This window comes from Panthera tigris, chromosome C1 (genome assembly GCF_018350195.1).
Source record: "Panthera tigris isolate Pti1 chromosome C1, P.tigris_Pti1_mat1.1, whole genome shotgun sequence".
NCBI classification, from domain to species: Eukaryota; Metazoa; Chordata; class Mammalia; order Carnivora; family Felidae; genus Panthera; species Panthera tigris.
In genome coordinates this window covers 20,779,287-20,800,527 of record NC_056667.1, presented here as the reverse complement: position 1 = coordinate 20,800,527, position 21,241 = coordinate 20,779,287, and the positions used below count along the sequence as shown (strand labels likewise).

Here is a 21,241-nt window from a genome sequence, read left to right as displayed (position 1 = left end):
GATTCTGTGTCTCCCTGTTTCTCTGACCCTCCCCTGTTCGTGCTCCCTCCCTCTCTGTCTCAAAAATAAATAAACGTTAAAAAAAAAATTTAAAAAAAACAATTTTGTGAGGTAGAAAACTATTAGTTTCATTTTACATATGAGGAAACTGAAGCTTAGGGAGGTTAAAATAACTTGCTCATAGTCACGGCTGATAGGTGGTGAGCTGGGGTCCTAACTCAGCTCATGACTAGTCTGCTTCCTAAAGCACCTGACCACTCAAACTTGTATTCTGATCTTTAAAATCGGGCCGGTGTCTATCTTAGAGAGTTAAGGATTTAGATCATGTTTATAAAGGGTCTGGCACACGACTTAACTAAATGATACCTGTTAACCATTTTTCCAGAAGCCCAGATGTCATCTTTATTCAATGGTTTTCGAGTGAAAAAATCTTGGATAGTCACCTGCAGCTCTCATGTGCTGTGTACTGCAGAGATGAGAGGGTCCTGGTCTCTCGGGGGATTAGAATTGGGTGGGGGAAGAGGAGAAAGAGTGGGCCAACAACGAGGGGGTGGCAAACATAACAAAAGGCTCTTGGTGCGGTGTGGTCAGGATTGAGTCCCCTTTACCAAGAGGCAGGAAACACTGTGCCACCGCCGCCCAGTGTTCTCTGATTACTTTCTGCACCAACCAGTGAGACCACTGGTGCTGGGGACTCAGGATTGAGTAGAACCCAGTTGGCTCCTCTGGGTACCAAAACTCTGAGGCTGAGGGAGTGCAAGGTGCCAGGAGCCTAGCTAGAACTGGAGGGAAGCTGGTACAATGTCCATCCCTTTACAGATCAGGCCCCCAGAGTCCTTTGCCGTCCGTAGTCTGATTTCAGTGAGATCCTGTCCACGGTCTTGTAATGGTTGGCTGGTAGCTCAGACTCCCTGAGAAGCAGCAGTTAAGAAGCAGGGCTCCTCCGGCATCTACAGGGTATTCTGGAATTGTCCAAGTACTTCTTCATAATCATGTTCGTCATCATCTGCAGAAGAGTTCAAGTCAGTGACGATCTTTGGCCTTAAGCGGGTTCCTTCCCCTTTTTAGGGCACCGGACAGGGAAGGAGTTGGTGTGGATGCTCTGAGGTCCTTGCTAGACCAGGAACTACAATTTATTCTTTCTGAATACTGTGTAAATACTCCCCCTGCATGCCTTGGGGAGGGTAGTATGTTTGAGGATGAACTCATTTTCCTTGCCAGGACTTGAGCCCCTGAGAGGGGGACAGTAGAGACACCCCACCCCACCCCCAGCCTCAGCCCACCCCTTAGAAGCCTGTCTGTCCGGCTGGGACTGCGGAAAGGCCTGCTCATGCGCAGGGAAGGCCAACACCAGCAGAGGTGAGAGCAGCAGCAGAGGAGCAGAGTAGGGAGGGGAGAAGCAAGGACACGGCTGAGCAGGAGCTGGCAGGGACTCACCTGGAGCCTTCGTGTTGGACTTAGTGGCCCTGAGGCCCTTCTTGTGGGCAGAAACCTTGCTGTATGTATCTGAGCTGTTCTTGGCACTCTGTGGCCGTGTCTTCATCCTGGGTTTGAGGAGCAGGGGGCATTGCTGCAGTTCTAAGACTTGAGAAGACTAAGTGGGAGAAAAAGCAGAAGTCAGCAGGGTCCATGACATGTAATTCCCTTCAAATGTCACTTCCTCTGCTCCCTTCGACTTCCTTTTCAGGGTAGGGCTTCTCGGGACCCCAAGCGTCTTTGCTGCTAGCATATCTGAACTGTTCTTAGGCGGAGGAGACAGGCCAGGATGAGAGATGAAGGGCTGGGGGCTAGAGATAGGGTGCGCTGAGTGTCTCCACAGAGAGGATTCACATCTGCTGCTGAAGGGTGGGGGGTGGAGGGGGGACAAGCACAAAATCTCAGGACAGGTGCCAGAGCTGAGAGCGGTCCCAGAAGAGGGCTTCTGTGGGACTCCTACCTTATGCCATATGCATACCTGCTCATTTATCCTCAGGTGACCCTCTGAATAGCTGTTTGAATTCCCCATGAACACATGAGGGAAACAGGCTCAGGGAGAGTGTACCATGTCAGACCTCAGGATCGCAAGCTGAGCCAAGGTTCGGACCCAGAACCATGTCCGTGGCTTCTAAAGCTGGCGCTCCTCCCACCACACTGTGCTTTGGCGAGCAAACAGTATAGGGCCCCTCATTAGCAGTGGGGTATACTGATGCTCAGAAAAGAAAAGTTGCAGGATCAAAGGCAGGGAGCAGGGACCGGGCCCAAAGTCGCTTCCAACAGGGGCGAAGGCTGGGACTGAGGTTTCAGTTCTTTGTACTGCGGGGTTTCCAGCGCTGTCAGCAAGGCCTGTGTTTCAGACGCCCCAGCCCATTCTTTGTTCCATCAGAAAACCACCGCCCTCCTCCCTCCCCTACAGATGCAAGCCTCTTGTGGGGCCGAAACTGCTCAGAATTCATCTTTCTAACTTCCTCTGCTACTCCACCACTTACCCTCACGGTACGAAATAGGAGTCTCCCCAGGTCCCAAGACAGTAACCTTATTACACTCTATAAAGTGCTTTTGATATAGATCATCTGTTATCAGCACAGCACCGTAGTTAGGTGCTCGGGCTGGGTGGCCAGACCCAGTGTCAAACCCCATCCTGCCATTTGCTAGGTTGTGATCTCAGGTCAACTACTTTACCTCTCTCTCTCTCTCGTCTTCTCAACTGTAGAAAGAGGGGTCAGTGCCCATCTCAGAGGGATGTCATGAGAGCTATTTGGGGTCACGCGCAATATGGCGTCTGCCACCGAGTAGACACCCGGCAGGTAGCCGCTGTGAAGCCAGCATTGTGAGTGATAGTATCTCAGGTTCCCTGGTGAGAAAATGGATACTCAGAGAAGGAGTGCAAGCCACAGAGTGAGTAAACGGAGCCGTAAACTTGGTCTTTCTGCTTCCGTGCCTGGTTCTTCCCCATTGTTGTGATTCCGTTTGGATCAGTTCGACACTTACTGGCAGTGCCTGCCTGCCTGGCGGAGGGTGAGGTCCCAGCCCTCACAGACCTCTCCCAACCAAGTGGAAACTAGGTGTGGTCCCGCCCACCCACGCTGTGTACAGCCCGCAGTACGAATACAGAAGAGGGAAGGCTGTCACTGCCAGAGGAAGTCTGAGCTGAGCCTTGCCCACTGAAAGGAGGAAGGACATTTCCCAGCCAAAGGACTGGAATAGTAAAGTGCTGAGGAAGGAATCCTGGCCTACTGAAGAAGCCTCAGGAATTTGTGCCTGAGCGTGGACCGGAGAAGGTGGTAGAAGATGGACCTGGGAAGGTGAGGTTGAAATCAGCTTATAAAGGACCGTGGATGCCACGTTAAGGGGTTGGCATTACCCTCTGGAAATAGGGAACCACTGAAGGTTTCAGAAGAGAGGGGGCAGAGGCCCGTCGGTGACCGGGGAAGGGCGTGGGGGGCCATTCTGACAGCTGTGGGGAGGGATGGGAAAGGTTGCTGATGCCGCTTAGGTGGTGGATGACGACGCCTGAACAGGGGACGGCAGGGGAAGCGCAGTGAACCTGGGGGCAGGACGCTCCTGCTCCAGTTTAGGCCTCCCCCTTTTTAACTGGGACTTTGGGCAAGTCTCGGGGTCTCTGAGTCCTCAATTTCTTAACCTGCCGAATACGGATAATCCCACCAGCATCGGATTGTCAGGATCGAATAATAGCCACAAAACGTGTAAGCGTATATATAAACTGCAAGTTCTGTACAGTTGAAAGAAACGTGATGCTGGACAAACATGGCAAGACCTGCAATGATCCCGACAGGTGCCCCCCTCCTTGGTATATTGGCATATTGGTACCTGGCTGCCTTTTCCCTTGCTGGTTTGTTTCTTCTGCCCGCGGAGGCCCTCACTTTTGGGGGGTCTTGGTGGTGGGAGTTGGCTCTCGAAGGCTGGTAACCTCCGAAGGCTGTAGTAGAAGGCATCTGCCAGCTCCTGCACTGTGGCTATAGGAAGAGGCCTGGCTGGCCGGCCCGGCCGGCCCTTAGCCTCCACAACAGTCAGGTCCAGCCACCGGGGAGGGATCTCAAAGCACATCGCAGGGTTGGAGTCAAGGCTGACCACCAAGAAGGGTTCCGTGATTTTCTCCTCCAGCCGCAGGCCCGGGAAGGAGGGCAGAGGGTCAGCAGGGTGGCTGCTGTCCTTGACTACCACCTTGACTTCACAGGGCAGTGAAAACTGGGTAGTCAGATCTTCCAGGCTGTAGCGCCGGCCATCATTCATCTCCTCCACGAAGCTACTGGAGCAGTAGAGGGGCAGCAGAATCTGGTCTTCATCTATCTGTTCATAGTCTTCCTCCTCCTCTCCAGCCTGGTCGCTCAGCCGTTGACACACCAAGACATCTATGTCTCTGCCTTCAGCGCCGTGGGCCTGGCCACACCTCAACACCTCCAGCCTGTCACCCACAGCCAGGGAAGTGAACCCAGGGCTCTCTACCCCATCGCCCTCGTAGTCCTTTGTGGCCACTACCCGGAGCGGCTGGCCTGGCCGGAGAGCGCCCAGGAGGTCATAGGCCGTGGAGAACTCTCTTGGCCGCCGCCGCAGCTTGCCCTGGTAAGCCCCAGAGACCATGAAGTGTCTGGGCGCCTTCCGGCCCTTAGTCGAGACCAGGACCCGCCAGGGCGGTGAGGCCAGGCCATGGATGCAGAGCCTCTGGCCTTTCTGTAGGGACGCTACCCACGGGCTGAGGAAGATAGGGGGCCCCTCTGGAACTTCCAGGATCTCTGTCGTCAGAGGGAAGGGCCCCCCCCGGGCCAGGGCCTCACTCAGCAGCAGCGGTTGGATGAAGTGGATGTGTTGAGAGGAGGCCGTGACGTCTTCCACGTCGACCTCCAGGGTGGAGGGGATCTTGACAATGGTTCTGCGCACTGTGGAAAGGGCAATTTCAGCTCAGGGGTGCTTCACACACCAGCCCAGTGGTGCCCCTCCACCCCCAGCAAAATGTCTGGGCTGGCTGACCTCTTTCCTGTTCTTTTCTGCCAGCATTTCCCCGTGGTATTCGACTCCTTGCTCACTCTTTTCTTTCAATCTCTTTTCAAAAGCTATCATAGAAATTTTTACACATTTGTAAAAGTAGAATAGCATAGTGAACCCCCCATCGCCCGGCATCAATATTTAATTCACAGCCCATCTTCTTTCATTCACACCCTATCTATTCCCCTCCGCTAGATTATTTTGAATCAGAATAATCGCATCGTGCCATCTATGACCTTTCAGTGTGTATCTCCAAAAGAAGAGGTGAAGCTAAAAACCACCATGCCACTACCACATCTAGATGATAATTACTTGATAATTCATCAGTAGCATCGAATATCCAATGAGTTCAGCCACTTTTTAAATTTTAATTGCATTTTTTAAAGTTTAAATGCCAGTTAACGACCTTGGCAACTTGTTTACTCCCTGGGCATTGATTAGCACCAGGTTTATAAACTCAAGGGGTGCCCTCTAAGAGTCGGGAAACTGGCTCATCCCCTGTGTCTGAGCCGCACCGCGCGGAAGACGGAGGAGGGAATATTCTCGTCTTCCAGACGGTGACACTGAAGCTTAGGCGGTGACTTGCCTCAGGTCACGGTGTCGGGAGTTTTTTTGCTCTGTGCCAGTCGAGCTAATTTACTGTCATTTCCCACAATATTCCAGGGCTCCCTGGGAAAGGGAGAACTTCCTGGAGAGGAAATGTGCAAGAGTCCGGAGCATCTTATACGAGGAAGCAAGAAAAACCAATTTGAGACGATGCAGGTGTGTGTCAAAAGGATCCAGGAGGGCGCCTGGGTGGCGCAGTCGGTTAAGCGTCCGACTTCAGCCAGGTCACGATCTCGCGGTCCGTGAGTTCGAGCCCTGCGTCAGGCTCTGGGCTGATGGCTCGGAGCCTGGAGCCTGTTTCCGATTCTGTGTCTCCCTCTCTCTCTGCCCCTCCCCTGTTCATGCTCTGTCTCTCTCTGTCCCAAAAATAAATAAAAAACGTTGAAAAAAAAATTAAAAAAAAAAAAAGGATCCAGGAGCCAAACTACAAAGGCTCTCGCGGGCCAAAGCCGAGATAATGTGAGCATCCGTGAATAATTCCAAGGGGTTGGAACCCTGAACATTTTCATCCATGAGTTCATAATGATGACTTAAAAACAAAACAAAACACCTGAATAATCATCCTTGAAGAATGCTAGGGAGCCAGCTCATTTTACAAACTAGTAAACAAAGTATAGGCCATTTCTTAGGTTGTTCTCCAGGCAGGCTGGAGGCGGCGTGGAGAGCAGGGCTGGTGAAACAGGCAGAACGTGGCCAGGTGGGCCAGGGCAGAGGTAGAATGGTGCCCTGGGACCTCGACGTACATAAACACAATGCCTCTATTGCACAAACTAACTGAAGAGTTGGGTGGGAGCTCTTTCTAGCAGTTTCCTAATAGATGAAGGATTAAGATCAGTATTGCAGTTCCTCAGGAAGTCATGGACCTAGGCAGGCATCGGCGGCAGCCACTCACATCACAAATGCTGGCCCCTCTGTTGTATTTGACCTACACCACACGGCAAGGTCGGTGGTGCAACTTTGGTTGGTGACACAGAGCCAGGTGGGGACTCCTTGCCCCACAGCAATGAGAACCTGCCTCTTGTGTCTGGTCAAGCCTCTAAGTGCCTGTTTACAGCTGTGCAGAAAAGAGCCAACAGCTGGCCTGAGGCTTCTATCCCTAGAAAAGCCTGCCTGCAAGGTTGGTCGTTGGCTGGCATCTGGGAACATGGTTTATTTAGCAAGTGTTCGCACCATCCTCTAACTGGTGAGGGTGGTTTCCTGTCCTCAGACTGTACAACCTGTTATGCTGAGCATCTGTTTTCTATCTGGAAGTCTAGAATTTTGGTACGCGCTGAGCAGGGGGTACCTATGTGACCAGCCCCCGATAAAAACCTCGGGCCTCGAGTCTGATGACCTTCCCTGGTAGACAGTGCCGTACATGTGTCGTCACAATTCAGTGCTGAAGGGATTCAGCGTGTCCTGTGTGACTCCATCGGGACAGGACTCTGTGTCCTTTCATTATAGTAGATCATGGCTGCGAGTACAACTATATGTCAAGTGCCATGAGGCCTCCCGGCAGGCCATCGAACCTGGGGGCGGCCAAGGGCTCAACACGACAGGAAATACAGGAGACAGAGAAGCATCCTGGCACCATCACGAGGATCCTGGCAACAAAATCTAAAATGTGAGCGACGCTACAGGACAAAGGGCTTACTCCTGTCAACAGATAAATTATAAGAAAAATAAGAAAGGTGACCCTATAGATTAATAGAGATTTAAAAGAGCTAACAATCAACAGCAAGGTTGGGAATCTTCTCCGGATCCCGTTGTGAAGAAATTGTAAAAATATATATATACATATATGAGACAGTAGAGGAAATTCAAACACCAAGTAGTGGTATTAGGAGTTACTGTGAACTTTTTTAGTGTGATGATGGTATTATTTGTTTAAAAAAATTATTTTTAAAAGAGACACACGGGGGGTGCCTGGGTGGCTCAGTCGGTTGAGCGTCCGACTTCGGCTCTGGTCATGATCTCGCGGTCGGGTCCGTGAGTTGAGCCCCACCTCGGGCTCTGTGCTGACAGCTCAGAGCCTGGAGCCTGCTTCAGGTTCTGTCTCCCTCTCTGTGCCCCTCCACCACTCATGCTCTCTCTCTCTCTCTCTCTCTCAAAAAAATAAACTTAAGGGGCGCCTGGGTGGCTCAGTCGGTTGGGCGTCTGACTTCGGCTCAGGTCATGGTCTCGCACTCCATGAGTTCAAGCCCCGCATCAGGCTCTGTGCTGACAGCTCGGAGCCTGGAGCCTGCTTCAGATTCTGTGTCTCCCTCTCTTTCTCTGCCTCTCCCCTGCTCATGCTCTGTCTCTCTCTGTCTCAAAAATAAATAAAAACAATAAAAAAAATTTTTTAATAAAATAAAAAAACATAAAAATATATAAAAATAAAAAAATAAAAGAGACACACTGGAGTATTTATAAAAAAAATGACAGGAGGGGCGCCTGGGTAGCTCAGTTGGTTAAGCGGCTCAGGTCATGATTTCCAGGGTCGTGAGATCAAGCCCCATGTTGGCTTTGCGCTGACAACACGCAGAGCCTACTAAGGATTCTCTGTCCCTTCCCTGCTTGTGCTCTGTCTCTCTCTCTCTCTCTCTCGCAAAATAAGTAAATAAACATGAAAAAAAAATTAAGATATAAAAAAAAAGAAATAGAATTCATGGGGTTTGTTTTGAAATAATCAGGTGTGTGGTGGAGAGAGATGAAATGGGAGAAATGGGTCATAAGTTGATAGTTGTGACGTCAGGTGATGGGGTCAAGGAGGTGTGTTACATTACCCCCTCCTCGTATATGTATGTTGTACATTCTCCCCTAATAAAGTAGTTTTCAAAGATTTTTTAAAAATCAAAATAAAGAATCCCCACTTGGCTCTGTAGTGCACCAGCAACCCTGACCAACTGCTCCCTAGGTAACCTCAGACTCTGTCCTCCAGGGAAGAGGCCCCAGGGCACCCCTTCCCCCTCTGCTCCAGCTCGGCCTCCGCTCTGGCAGACCTGGCCAGGTTCTGCCTCTGCTTCACCAGCCCCGCGCTGCACCTGCCTCCAGCCTGTCCTGCAAAATAGCCTATGAAACAGCTGGGGATTCACCCAGTGCCCTTATCTCCCGGACAGAAGGGCCTTCAGGAACAATCCTATTCTCCCCAGTGGCGGGAAAATCTGCGTCTCCTGAACAAATGGTCCAGGTTTCACTCTGTAACACTGTTGCTTTGTCCTAGTTGCTGGCAAGCTCACAGTCCAACTTTTGCTGAATTTTATAAAAGTAAGAAGAGTGGGACCTCACTCTTAATTTCCTTCATCTTCCTGTCTCCTTTTACACCTAACTTCCCACTGTTGGGGAATCTTCATTCTTTTATATTGTATGTTCTGGGCAAGCCACCTGGGGAAATCCCTAGCCAACCACAGGGATCAGGGAGGTGGGGCACGTCCCATCTCAGCAGCTTCCCAGGGCCCCGTCTCTCGCCCCACCAGGCCTCCCCGCCAGCTGCCCGGGCAACTCACTGTGCATGATGGCTTGGACCTCATACTGGGGCCTCAGGATCAGGGAGTGCCAGGGGAGGGTGGGGCAGGTGAAGAGGAGGTCCTTCAGGGCTGAGTCCTGCAGAGCCTGGAGCAGGGGCCGAGGGGCACCGGGCTCCCATTCCCAGAAGGGCCCCTTCTGGGACAGGGGCAGGTGCAGAACGAACTGCTGGGCTTCAGTGTCTAGCACACAGCGGGCGTAGTTGGCCCCGTGGTGTATTTCCACAGCCTCAAGCAGGAGGGGCTGGTCCTCAGGCACCACCCTGGCCTCTGTGGTGATTCTGTGGGTCGACATGAAGCAAATGGGCAGCTTCTTGGAGTGCTGGGTTGCAGCAGACAGCAGCTCGTTCAGGGTTCCGTAGCTCTGGGGGCCGGTGAGGGGGCTGAAGTGGCCTGTGGGGCACAGCAGAGGGTGTCAAGGTGGGACAGGCCTTTGATGGGCGCAGGGCCACACACACCAGGCCCCGGTCTTCCCCAGAGAACCCAGTCAGAGTCCCCTGAACGCAAGCACCAAGCATCTGGACATCCAGGCTGCAGGGCGAGGGACAAGAGGCAGCAACTGGCCATGTATGAAGGGACAGTGAAGGGTAGAGATGGGGACAGTTCCTTCTTACACAGACAGGCAAGAACTCGGAGGGATTGGCACCAGAGACAGAACAGGAATGTGTTTCTCAAAAGACAAGGACAACAGCCACAATTGTCCACCTCCTGAATCGTACCTGCCTCTAACTTTGCCAACTTTGCTTCCATATTCCTGACCACTGCTCCAGTCCCCTACGTCCACCACCTGTCACCCCATGCTGCAGCAGTGACACTGTCCCTCTCTCCCAAAGTAGAAACCCAGGAGCTACTGGCCAAACGACCTCTGACCACCCTTCTTCACCTCACATCTTGTCTGCCAATTCTAGTGACCCGACTGTCCTTCCCCATCTACTCCTTCCCCGGACCCCATCCACTCTCCTGCCACCGGACCGGCCTAAAACACCCCACATCCAGACATAACATCATCTCCAGAGTTTTCCTGCCTAAAACACCCAACACAAATTGAATCAGTGCAACATCACACAAACCCGGACTGCAGGACATTCTGCATAGGTACTGATCCAGACTCTTCAAAACTGTTGATGTCGAGATAGACGCTGAAGAATTGTTCCAGCCTGAGGGCACCTGGGTGGCCCAGTCGGTTGTGTCTGACTTTGGTTCAGGCCACGATCTCCAGTTCGTGAGTTCAAGCCCTGCATCAGGCTGTCTGCTGTCAGCACAGAGCCTGTTTCGGAACCTCAGTCCCCCTCTCTCTCTTTGCCCCTCCCCTGCTCACTCACTCTCGCACTCTCAAAAATAAATATTCAAAAAGAAGAAGAAGAAGAAGAAGAAGAAGAGAAGAAAAATTGTTCCAGCCTGAAGGAGATTAAGAAATCAGTATGTGGGACTCCTGGGTGGCTCAGTCTATTAAGCGTCCGACTTCAGCTCACAGCTCATGAGTTCGAGCCCTGTGTCGGGCTCTGTGCTGACCGCTCAGAGCCTGGAGCCTGCTTCCGATTCTGTGTCTCCCTCTCTCTCTGCCCCTCCCCTGCTCACACTCTGTGTCTCTTTCTCTCTCTCAAAAATAAACACTTAAAAAAAATTTTTTTAAATAAATCAGTATGTGATCTGTGTTTGGCTTCTGGATCAAGGGGAAACACTATAAAGGACATTAGGGGCTTTTGGTGAAATTTGAATAGAGTAGGTTAGACAGTAGTATTCTATCAATATTAAATTTATTGAATTTGATCATTGAACTATAGCTTTGTGAACAAATGTCCTCGTACTTAGGAGTAATATTAGTAAATATTAGGAGTAATATATTTTTTTTATTTTTTTAATATGAAATTTATTGTCAAATTGATTTCCATACAACACCCAGTGCTCATCCCAACAGGCGCCCTCCTCCATGCCCATCATCCACTTTCCCCTCTCTCCCACCCAGTAATATTTAGATGTAAAGGGTTATCATGTCTGTATTTCACTCTCATGGTTTAGGAAAATATATATACACACATACATATATAGTAATATGTGTTAAGGTACAGCTCTGGGCCACGCCCTGTGCTGAGTACTTCCTGCATGGCAACTCTGAATCCTCACGTCAAGTCTGATTACCCTGTTAGAGAGGAGTAAGCTGAGGCACAGAGAGGTCCCAAGAACTGGCCAAGACCACAGCTATTTGCCAGCAGAGATGGGATTCCCATCCAAACTGTTAGTTTCAGCATCCGGTCCGGCCGTGGTCCACTGTGCCACACGCCTCCTGCAGCAACCAGGCTACGTAGTAACCAGATACACACTTGCTACTCCCTATAGTTACTCCCTCTGGGGATCCTTCCTCCAACTCGGGAGCCACCTCCTCCAGGAAGCCTGCACAGACCCCTGAGGCGGGCTACTTCTGCCAGGAGCCCTCTGTGAACTGGTGTCTGCTTCTACTGTTCCCCTCCTCTCACTGCCATCCTGGAAGCTCCAGGCTGCAGAAGGCTACACTCGGTCCATCCAGAGCCCCACGCCCCAGCCCCTAGCATAGGGCGTGGCACACAAGTGTCAGTAAATGTCTGGTGAGTGAATGAGCCAACACAGGGACAAGCACATGGACAAAGACCTGGAACAAAGAAAGTCCCAGCCGAGAGGCAGATGTGATCAGAGAGATGGGTGTGGAGAGGATGCAGCCACGCCGGGCTAAGGGCATTGTGGGACCACCTGGAGGACATCCCAGGCCTCGGGGCAGGGTAGTGGAGGATGTGGGAGCACATGTGCCAAACTAGAGAGGCAGGAGTGCAAGCTGGGGTCGGTGAGCCCACGGGTGTGCCCGGAGGGGCCAGTGCCCTGGGGGTGGGAGGGGGGTGGCGGAGAGCTGCCTTACCGCGGAAGGTGGGGGCGATTTCAATGGTCTGGCCGGTTCCTGGGTTCTCGCAGACCACCCTCTGGAGGCAAACCTGGGTGACCTTGATCAGGTCCCCTGTGGAGAGGCAGCACTCATTCCCAGAGATCTCGTAGATGGAGCCTGTGGAGAAACTGACTCAGTGTCCCGGTGCAGTAAGGGCCAAGTGCTGGGTGGGTTGTGCCCTGTTCTCCAACAGGCTCGGCTCTGCCACAGGTCTGTACATGTTCCAGCTGCCCGGGGCGGCCTTCCCTGTCTTTCCCTATCGAAGGGCCCCTGCTTCGGCGGTACTCAGGCAGCACGAACCCTACCTTTGCCTTCTTTTAGTGCTGGATGCACCCCTCCGCGGCACTCTTCTCTGGCCTTCTCCACCTCCCCATGCCTCCTAAACTGAGCTCACAGGCAAGGCAGGACTGATCCATCTCAGGGTCGCTGCAGCCGGCACAGGCCCAGCCTCTAAGCACGTGTTGAAGTCTTGAGCAAGGAACTAACGCAGGAAGTCCTAATCCCTACGGTACAGCTACGAAGTCAGACCCCAGAAGTTCAGTGACTGCCTGGAGGTCACACACACACCCGGCTAACAGCCACGCTGGTGCTTTCTTCTTCAGATGAGTTGTTTTTAAAGGAAGCACAGGAGAGGGGTGCCTAGGCGGCTCAGTGGTTAAGCGGCCCCTTTCAACTTAGGTCATGATCTCACGGCCCATGAGTTCAAGCCCCGCATCAGACTCTCTGCTGTCAGTGTGCAACCTGCTTGGAATCCTCTGCGCCCCCCACCCCCAACTCTCTCAAATAAATAAACATTTTAAAAAAAGCTTACGGGTGTCTGGGTGGCTCAGTAGGTTAAGCATCTGACTTTGGCTCAGGTCACGATCTCACCATTGGTGACTTTGAATCCCGCCTCAGTGAAAACACAAGCCGCACTTCAGATGAGCCCTGCTTCTCCCCCCGACCCCCCTCCCTGCCCTTCCTGGGCACCTGGGTGGCTCCGTTGGTTGAGCGGCCGACTTTGGCTCAAGTCATGATCTCCCTGTCTGTGAGTTCTTCCGCCCCTGTAGGGCTCTGTGCTGACAGCTAGGAGCCTGGAGCCTGCTTTGGATTCTATGTCTCCCTCTCTCTCTGTCCCCCCACCCCCACTCACGCTCTGTCTCTCAAAAATAAATAAACATTAAAAAACAGCTTTTTTTTTTTTTTTCTCCCGCCACCTGGCCTCCTCCCTGGTTCTTCTGTCACCCGGACTTCCGCCACTTCCCGCGCCCCGGGTCGGGCAGGATGAGGAAACAGGCTTTGCGACACGCCGTGGTCAGGGGACATCGGGAGGAGCGCAAACAGCCGGAGGCGCCGGCAGGGAGCCCCCAGAGGAGGCCAGTCGGCGTCCGAACCCGCATCTGCCAGATTCCCAAGGGGACCAGGGTGTGGCGGCGGATGCTGCCCTCCCCCGGGGTGGCCTCGGAACACTTCACCGGGAGCTGCTGTGCCGCGCAGGGGACCAGAAAGAGGGAACAGATGTGGCCAGGCACCCTTGCACTAGTTTGCTTTCTAAGGAAGGACCCCCCCCCAACCAGTCGCCAAGTTCCCTCTCCCTGCACCTCCGCTGCCCCCACTCTGCCCGCGACTCCCCCCACCACCTCGGAGCAGCTGCCTCTCCCCTCCGCCGCCAGTCAACCCCGCCCCTCTCGCTCCTTCGGCTGTCACTAGTGACTGAGCCCCCGCGGTGCACCCATCCCTGGGAACCAGGTGGGCACGTGTGCAAGTTTCGCGAGGAGCAGAGAGCGGGGGAGGCTGCCGGTGGGGGGGGGGGGGGAGCAGCCATTCAAGCCGAGAACTGAATTGCTGATCAGATCAGGCTGCAAAGCCGAGGGCCAAGGTGGGCTGAAGGGACCGAACGGAGGCGCGTAGACGGGCGTCAAGGGCGAGGAGTGGGAGGGTGCGCGGGAGGCCTGACCCGGTTCGAGCCCTGAATTTCGGCTTCCCCACCGCCAGACCTCCGCCGGTGCGCACCGCGGTTCCACCCCCCCCCCCCCCCCCCCCGCCTGGCTCGGTTCCACCCACCCGAGTGTGTAAGGCCGGTGACTTCTCATCACCCTGCGGGGCAGTCAGCGCCCCCCCGTTCCACGAAAGCAAAAACCGAGGCCCGGAGAGGTTGGGTACACTTGGACTTGGGCAGTGGCAGCGTGGCTGGGTTTCCCGGGTTTCTGCCGCCCGGGGCGGCGCCCCTGCCCCACACCCAGCGAGAGCCGGGCAGCGGCGGGGGCGGGGGCCGGAGGGGTGCCGGCCCCTCACTCACCCTGGAAGTAGACCCCCGAGCAGACTCGCAGCACACGCGGGAGGGAGGCGGGGTCCAGGGCGCAAACGAAGTCCTGCAGGGACACCTGCTCCATGGTCCTCGCGGCTCGCTGGACGCCTCCTGAGTGGCCGCCGCTCGGCCCTGCAGCCCTGCCTGGCCCCTGTGGGCGGAGCCGCTCGGCCGCGGGGCGTGGGGACCCGGCCGGAGCCCTCCGCGGGCCTCGGCTTCCTCACCCCTGCCGTGGCCTGCGTTCCTGCGTCTCACACTGGGGGCGCGACGTCGAAAGTGCAAATCAGGCCTGACACCTGGAGGCTCCGACTAAAGGACAGCTGGTTCCCACGCCCCGCTTCCCCATCCCCCCGCCCCGTTGTCTGTGATGTATCCCACGGTGGAGGGGGGAGGGGGGAAGATGGAGAAGCCCCCGACGCCCCCGCCCCCACCTAAACGCGCCGCCCTCCCAGTTAGAAGGAGGAAATGTGGCCAGCCTGCTGCAGTTCTGGGTTTCTTTTTTTTTTTTTTTTTTAATTTTTCTTACATTTTATTTATTTTTGAGAGAGAAAGAGAGCACAAGTGGAGGAGGGGCAGAGAGAAGGAGACATAGCATCTGAAGCAGGCTCCAGGCTCCGAGCTGGCAGTACAGAGACTGATGTGGGGCTTGAACTCACGAACCCTGAGATCATGACCGGAGCCAGTCAGTTGCTTAACCGACTGAGCCACCCAGGCGCCCCAGTTCTGGGTTTCTCAGGAGAGGCGCAGCCCTGCCCTTTGGGTCTAAGGAGAAAGATACAGTGTCAGTTTCCCTGGACTCCTGTTGGGGACACTCACGGCGTCCCTTCACTGGTGGGGAACTCACCACCTTTCCAAGGCACTCATACCCCCCCTAACATTACAGTTAAAAATTCTTCCTTGAGGGGCGCCTGGGTGGCTCAATTGGTTGAGCGTCTGACGTCAGCTCAGGTCATGATCTCACGGTTCATGGGTTCGAGCCCCGCATCAGAGCCTGCAGCCTACTTCGGATTCTGTGTCTCCCTCTCTTTCTGCCCCTCCCCGACTTGCACTCTGTCTCTGTCTCTCAAAGATAAATAAATGTTAAAAAAAAAAAATTCTTCCTTGGGCTAGAGAGAAATCTGCTTAGGAGAGAGCCCACTTGCTTGGTATATATAACTTTAAGCGAATCACCGACTTCTGAGTTTCAGTTTCCTCATCTGTAAAATAGAGGAAAGAATCTTTTCTTAGCTGGTGGTACAGGTTAAATGAGATCATTTAGATACCGCGCAAAATACTTCGTGTGTGTGTGTGTGTGTGTGCTGAAACTGGAGAGCAAACTAGACTTTATTTCACTTTTTGTTGCTATAAAATAGCAGACTTCTAATAAGAAATAATAAAAGTTTATGGGGCGCCTGGGTGGTTCAGTGAGTTAAGCATGTGACTCTTGATTTCAGCTTAGGTCATGAATTCACTTTGTGAGTTCCCCAGGCAACCGGCTCTAGGCTGAGAGCACAGAGCCTGCTTGGGATTCTCTCTTTCTCCTTCTCTCTCTCTCTCTCTCTCTCTGCCCCTCCCCCACTCGCTTTCGCCCTGTCTCAAATATAAATAAATAAATTTTAAAAAGAGGGAAATTGGGGCCTCCCTCTGGGGGCTCAGTCTGTGCTGACAGCTCAGAGCCCAGGGCCTGCTTCGGATTCAGTGTCTCTCTCTCTCTCTCTGCCCCTCCCCTGCTCGCTCTCTCTCTCTCAAAAACAAATAAAATTTAAAAAATTAAAAGAAAAAGAGAAAGAGAAAGAAAAAAGAAATAATAACAGTTTACAATAAAAGGTGTAGGGGCGTTTGGCTGGCTCAGTGGGAGGAGCTTGTGACTCTTGGTCTCTGGGTGGTGAGCTGGAGCCCCATGTAGGGTGTGGGATCACTTAAATAAATAAGACTTCCAAAACAAACAAATAGCATACAAGGAATAAACCCTAATTATTCTTTCCCACTATCCAAATATACTTGCTATTAACCCTTTGCTGTGTTTCTACTCTATTGTTTGTGTGCAGGTTTTTAAAAAAATCTTTGTAATTTACACTAAAGTGGAAAAAAAAAATAGATTTCCCATATATCCCTCAGCCAGTTTTAAATTCCCCTAATGTTACCACTTCACATTACCAAGGTGCATCTGTCAAAACTAAGAAACCACCATTGCCACACTAATGTTAACAAAATCGTAGGCTGTGTTTGGATTTTATCTGCCTTTTCTCCAATGTCTTCTTTCTGTTCCAGAATCGCATCCTGTCTGTGACGCTTTCTCAACCTTTCCTTGTTGTTCTTGTAACCTTGTCAGTCTTGAGGAGAACTGGTGGAGTATTTTGTCGAATGTCCCTCAGTTGTTTTTTTTTTTTTTTTTTTAACGTTTATTTATTTTCGAGACAGAGAGAGACAGAGCATGAACAGGGGAGGGTCAGCGAGAGGGAGACACAGAATCGGAAACAGGCTCCAGGCTCTGAGCCGTCGGCACCGAGCCCGACGCGGGGCTCGAACTCACGGACCGCGAGATCGTGACCTGAGCCGAAGTCGACGCTTAACCGACTGAGCCACCCAGGCGCCCCTGTCCCTCAGTTTTTTGGTTGTTTGTTTTTTTTCCCTGATGTTTTCCTCATGACTAGACTGGGGTTATGGGTTTGTGGGGAGGATACTACCAAGGTGAAAAACTCTTCTTATCACAGCCTCTGGGGGGTGCGGACACATGACAAGCACACAGGACTTTTCACTGTGATGTTAACCTCAATGGCTTAGTGAAGGCGGTGTTTCCAGGTTTCTCCACTATAAAGTTGCTATTTTCCCCTCTCCATACTCTGTTCTTTGGAAACATGTCGCTCAGCCAAGCGCAGCGACCCTCAGGGGAAGCGAAGCCCCGCCTCCCAGAGCAAGGAACATCCAAATAAATGACTTGGGATTCCTCTGTCAGAACGATATGTCCCTTCACCCCAATTAATTAATTATTCAATTATGTATGTCAGTATGGACCCATGGATATTTATACTTTGACTTCTAATCTAATCTACATTATTTTGTTGCCCAAATTATTCCTGCTTTGGGAGTGCCATCGGGATGGCTCCTGGGTCCCTCTGGCCGTCCCTTGTTCCCGCTTTCTGAGCACTTCTCACTGCCTGGTGCTGCAAAATGCCTGGAGGCCCATCTCATCTTTTTTCTGCCTCAGCCCTGCAGGCAGCCATGTTCGCTTTTCCTGAAAGGGTTCCTTTTATTGGAGAAGGGCGTTTAGAACCCGCGATCTGGTCACAGGGGACTCCTCGCCACTGGGTTGTCTATTATTTCTGTTTGTCTTTTTCTTTCTTTGCATAAACGTTTCCAGACACTGCTGCCCAGAAACTGCTGCCCATCCCATGACCGGCTGAAGTCAGGTCCAGCCGTGACCTTCAAGGGGAAGCTCCTGAGGGATACTGCTCCACAGAAACTTTTAAAATCCCCCCTTTCACTTTGCCTTTGTCTTTTTCCAGTTTCCTGGGCGCAGAAGTGGACTTACCAAATTAGGGGGCAAAAGCCTACGGCAACCAACGTGTTGAAACACTGCCTTGCCATTACAATTTTCATTATATATTTATCTGTGTAATTGTTTAAGGTCTCCTCAGCAATTAGACAGTTGGCTTCTTGGAGCACCCGCCTGGTTCAATTGGTAAAGCATGTGACTCTTAATCTTGGGGTCATGAGTTCGAGCCCCACATTGGGTGTGGAACCCACTTTAAATAAAATTTCTTTTTAAATCTAGAACTTGTTTTTTGTTTTTTTTTTTTAAAGAAAGACAGTTGACTTCTAGTGGTCAGAGGTTGGAGTACCAGTCGACTTTGCTCCCCATTGTAACCCCAGCCTATCACAGGGCCTGGCAAACAGTAGGTGCTCAATAAATCACTATGGCTAATGACTCACTGAATGAATGGGTGGAAAATGTCTCCTTGAGATAGAATCCCTGAAGTGGAATTTCTGAGTCGAATGGTATGCTTGTGTTTACAGCTTCTGAGGGTGGGTTTCAGTCATGTTGAAAGGTTGCTGAGCCTCCAATGGACCCAATAAGAAAAGGGAGAAGGACCCTTGCAAGGGCTGAGAGGAGTGGCACACAGAGGTATGCAAGGGCCCAGGGGTCATGGGCCCAGGGGGAGGGTATGCTAAGCAGAGGAGATGGGACAGAGGGGGCATGTCTATGTTTCCAGAAACACTGGCAGGTGTGATCCTGTGGGCACCCACCCTGAGCAGGCTCAGTGCAAACATAGGCTCGCTTAATCCTCCCTACAAGCAAGCAAGACAAACATTCCCACTTCACAGGTCAGGAAACTGAGGCTCAGAAAAGCACTGCCTGAGATCAGGCAACGAAAAAGTGGGGAAGTTAGGATTTTTTTTGTTTTGAGTTTTTATCGATTCATTGAAGTAATCTCTACACCCAACGTGGGGCTCAGACTCACAACCTTGAGATCAAGAGTTGTGTGCTCTCCCACTGAACCAGCCAGGCACCCTGGGGGAAAGCTGGGATTTTAACCCCCTCCCGCTGGGTTTCTGCTGCAGGCCAGAGAAAATGGCAGTTTTTCATCTCTTCCCCGTGTATTTCACCAGACAAAGCAGGTCTCTGACGAATTTTTGCTCAGCCCAGTTTGGCCTAGAAATGCATCAGAGGATGAAGAATGAAAAGATGGGCTTTGCAAACAGAGCTGGGCTCAAAGCCTGGCTCCACCTCTTCATGGCTGTGTGACCTTGGGCTAATTCCTTAACCTCTCTGAGCCTCGGTCCCCTCTATACCATAGGCACTGGCAGGGGCAAGATGTTGGTGGAAATGATAGTGTGATGGGCACATGGCACATGTCAAGTGCTCAATATCTGTTACTATGATTGCTTCCCGAGGGCTTCCTGTGCCCCTGAAATTTATCAGGGATCTCATATCTCATTTACTTCTCTTGATAATCTGCTTTCCAGATTAGGAAAATGAGATTCCTTTTTTTTGTTTTAATTAAAAAAAATTTTTTTTTTAATTTATTTTTGAGAGACAGAGCGTGAGCAGGGGAGGGGCAGAGAGAGAGGGAGACACAGGATCCAAAGCAGGCTCCAGGCTCTGAGCTGTCAGCACAGACCCAATGGGGGGCGCAAACCCATGAAGCGTGAGATCATGACCTGAGCCGAAGTTGGGTGATTAACCAACTGAGCCACAAAGTAAATGAGAGTCTAAGTGGGGAACTGTCCTTCTTGCTGTCACTCAACATACAAACGGAGGAACCAGAATTGGAAACCAGGCCTGCGGGAGCCATGGCCCCAGCTCTTTGCACTTTTTCCCAGCCTGGGAGCTCCAGCCCAGTCTCTGACTCCTCAGGAGTGTGGTGGGGAGAGGTGGGAGAGGAAGGGAGGTGAGAAGTCGTGAGGAGGAGGCCTGAGGAGGGGCCTGCCACCCCCCAGAACCCGGAGTTCCTCATTTCTGCCACAAGTCTCTCACAGTTTTCTGCATCTGATAGCCATAGATAGTGACGATAGTGTGGTCACCGTAGCAGGGAAATTGAGGGTGACTGGGGGTGGGGGGGCTGGGCCCTGTCGGCCGTGCTGGCACCAGATGCCCTTGGACTTGGTACCACTCGGCCTTATACAGGGGCAGGAGGGGAACGCAGCACCGGGCGGGGGTTGTTACAACATCCTGCTGTCCCCTCCTGCCCACCAGCCTTGCACGTTGGCCAAGGGGGGCTGGTGGAAAACAAGCCAGCAGTCGGGAGGCATTTGGTGCTATGGACCCGATGGCTGCTCTGAGGTGACCCTCTCACAAGCCCCAAGCGTCAAGGGCACCCACCTGCACAGATACACAGCCACCCGTAGGCTCCGAAGCGGTCATGCTCCAGTGGCTCAGCGGAGACAAGAGCCCAAAACTCACAGACAAAACCAGAACCGCTCACGGCACTGGGAACCCCAGGGACTTGAAGGGCAATCTGTCGTCTTTTCCCTGTTTTCTAGATTTAAAACAAAAAATGTTTAAGTTTTTTAATTTGTTTTGAGAGACAGGGAGAGTGAGCTGGGGAGGGGCAGAGAGAGAGAGAGAGCGAGAGGGAGAGAGAGAATCCTGCACTGTCGGCACAGAGCGCCTGAGCTGAAGCCAAGAGTCAGATGCTAAACCGACTGAGCCACCCAGGCGCCCCATGTTTTCTAGAATTTCTAGAACTTGGTTTATAAGGATAATATGAACAGCTCCCTGCCAAGGATTCCCTGAGACCACTGTGGAGGCCCACCTCGGGGGGAGGCCCCCCCTTTTGCAGATTTCCACAAGGGTGGGGGAGTCACTTCCGGAAAAAGATATTCGATATCCGTATATCCTCAATGAGGAGAGCGGCGGCTGGTTGTGAAGCTTTGAAGGGTTGAGTCATACTCAGGTGTGATGAAAAAGTACACTTCAAGCCTTGTCTTCTTGACCTTATGAAGCAGGGGGCAAAGGAAGTTTCACAACCTCCAGGGTGGGAAGGAAGGTAAGGAGGGGCAGGGGGTGGGAAAGGTGGGAGGGATGAGGGGTGGAGAGAAAAGGAGGAGGAGGGAGAGGAGAGGACGAAGGGGGCGACAGAGGAGGGGAAGGGAGAGGAGAGAAAATAGAGGAGAGGGGAGGTAAAGAAGAGGCTAGAAGGGAGAGGGGGAAGGGAGGAGAGGAGAAGGGAGCTGAGCAACACCGGCAGGAGTTCCTCAGGCCTGGGAACTGGCCAGGTCCCAAGCTGGGGGAAAGCTGGGGAAGGAACAGACCAGAAAGTGAAACCATCGACCGCTACCCTGGGGAAGTGGGTTTGAGCCCAGAGAGCTTTTTGCCCCGGTATTTCCTAACTGGGACCGGATGGAGGCAAACCACCTGCTCAGTATGTCAGAGGCTTCTGTCCTCTCTGGGAAGGGACTGTAGCACCTGTGGGACTGGCGAGCAGAGGGAAGGAAGTGGGCTCAGTCTGGGGGCAGGGGTCAGGCTTTGCGCCTTCCAAACCCCACAAG

At 52.5% G+C, this 21,241-nt stretch overlaps 1 protein-coding gene and 1 long non-coding RNA gene across 3 annotated transcripts; both read right to left on the bottom strand.

Annotated features, from left to right (window-relative positions):
• Window positions 1-376: 376 nt before the first annotated feature.
• On the bottom strand, window positions 377-14,588 carry THEMIS2 (thymocyte selection associated family member 2). Of its 2 annotated transcripts, XM_042996244.1 has the most exons (6): window positions 14,261-14,588; window positions 11,959-12,099; window positions 9,054-9,464; window positions 3,808-4,874; window positions 1,438-1,594; window positions 377-1,006 (listed from the first exon to the last, which is right to left on the bottom strand). In XM_042996244.1, exons 1-6 carry the CDS (start codon window positions 14,352-14,354, stop codon window positions 951-953), a joined length of 1,926 nt encoding a protein of 641 aa, XP_042852178.1. In that variant the 5' UTR covers window positions 14,355-14,588; the 3' UTR covers window positions 377-950. The 2 variants fall into 2 exon arrangements, with proteins under 2 accessions (XP_042852178.1, XP_042852179.1); XM_042996245.1 differs by lacking the exon at window positions 3,808-4,874.
• A 751-nt stretch (window positions 14,589-15,339) lies between these two features.
• On the bottom strand, window positions 15,340-20,670 carry LOC122241310. Its single transcript, XR_006221374.1, has 3 exons — window positions 20,506-20,670; window positions 20,073-20,229; window positions 15,340-15,465 (listed from the first exon to the last, which is right to left on the bottom strand). It is a non-coding gene; the product is annotated as an uncharacterized LOC122241310 (long non-coding RNA).
• Between the last annotated feature and the right edge of the window lie 571 nt (window positions 20,671-21,241).

Coding starts and splice junctions, on each gene's coding strand:
- THEMIS2 (XM_042996244.1), bottom strand. CDS start 14,354: ATGGAGCAGGTGTCCCTGCAGGACTTCGTTTGCGCCCTGGACCCCGCC. Junction 4,875..9,053: donor GGTCCAAGCCATCATGCACA/GTGAGTTGCCCG, acceptor CCCTTTCCACAG/TGCGCAGAACCATTGTCAAG. Junction 1,595..3,807: donor GCAAGGGAAAAGGCAGCCAG/GTACCAATATGC, acceptor TCTCCCACTTAG/TCTTCTCAAGTCTTAGAACT.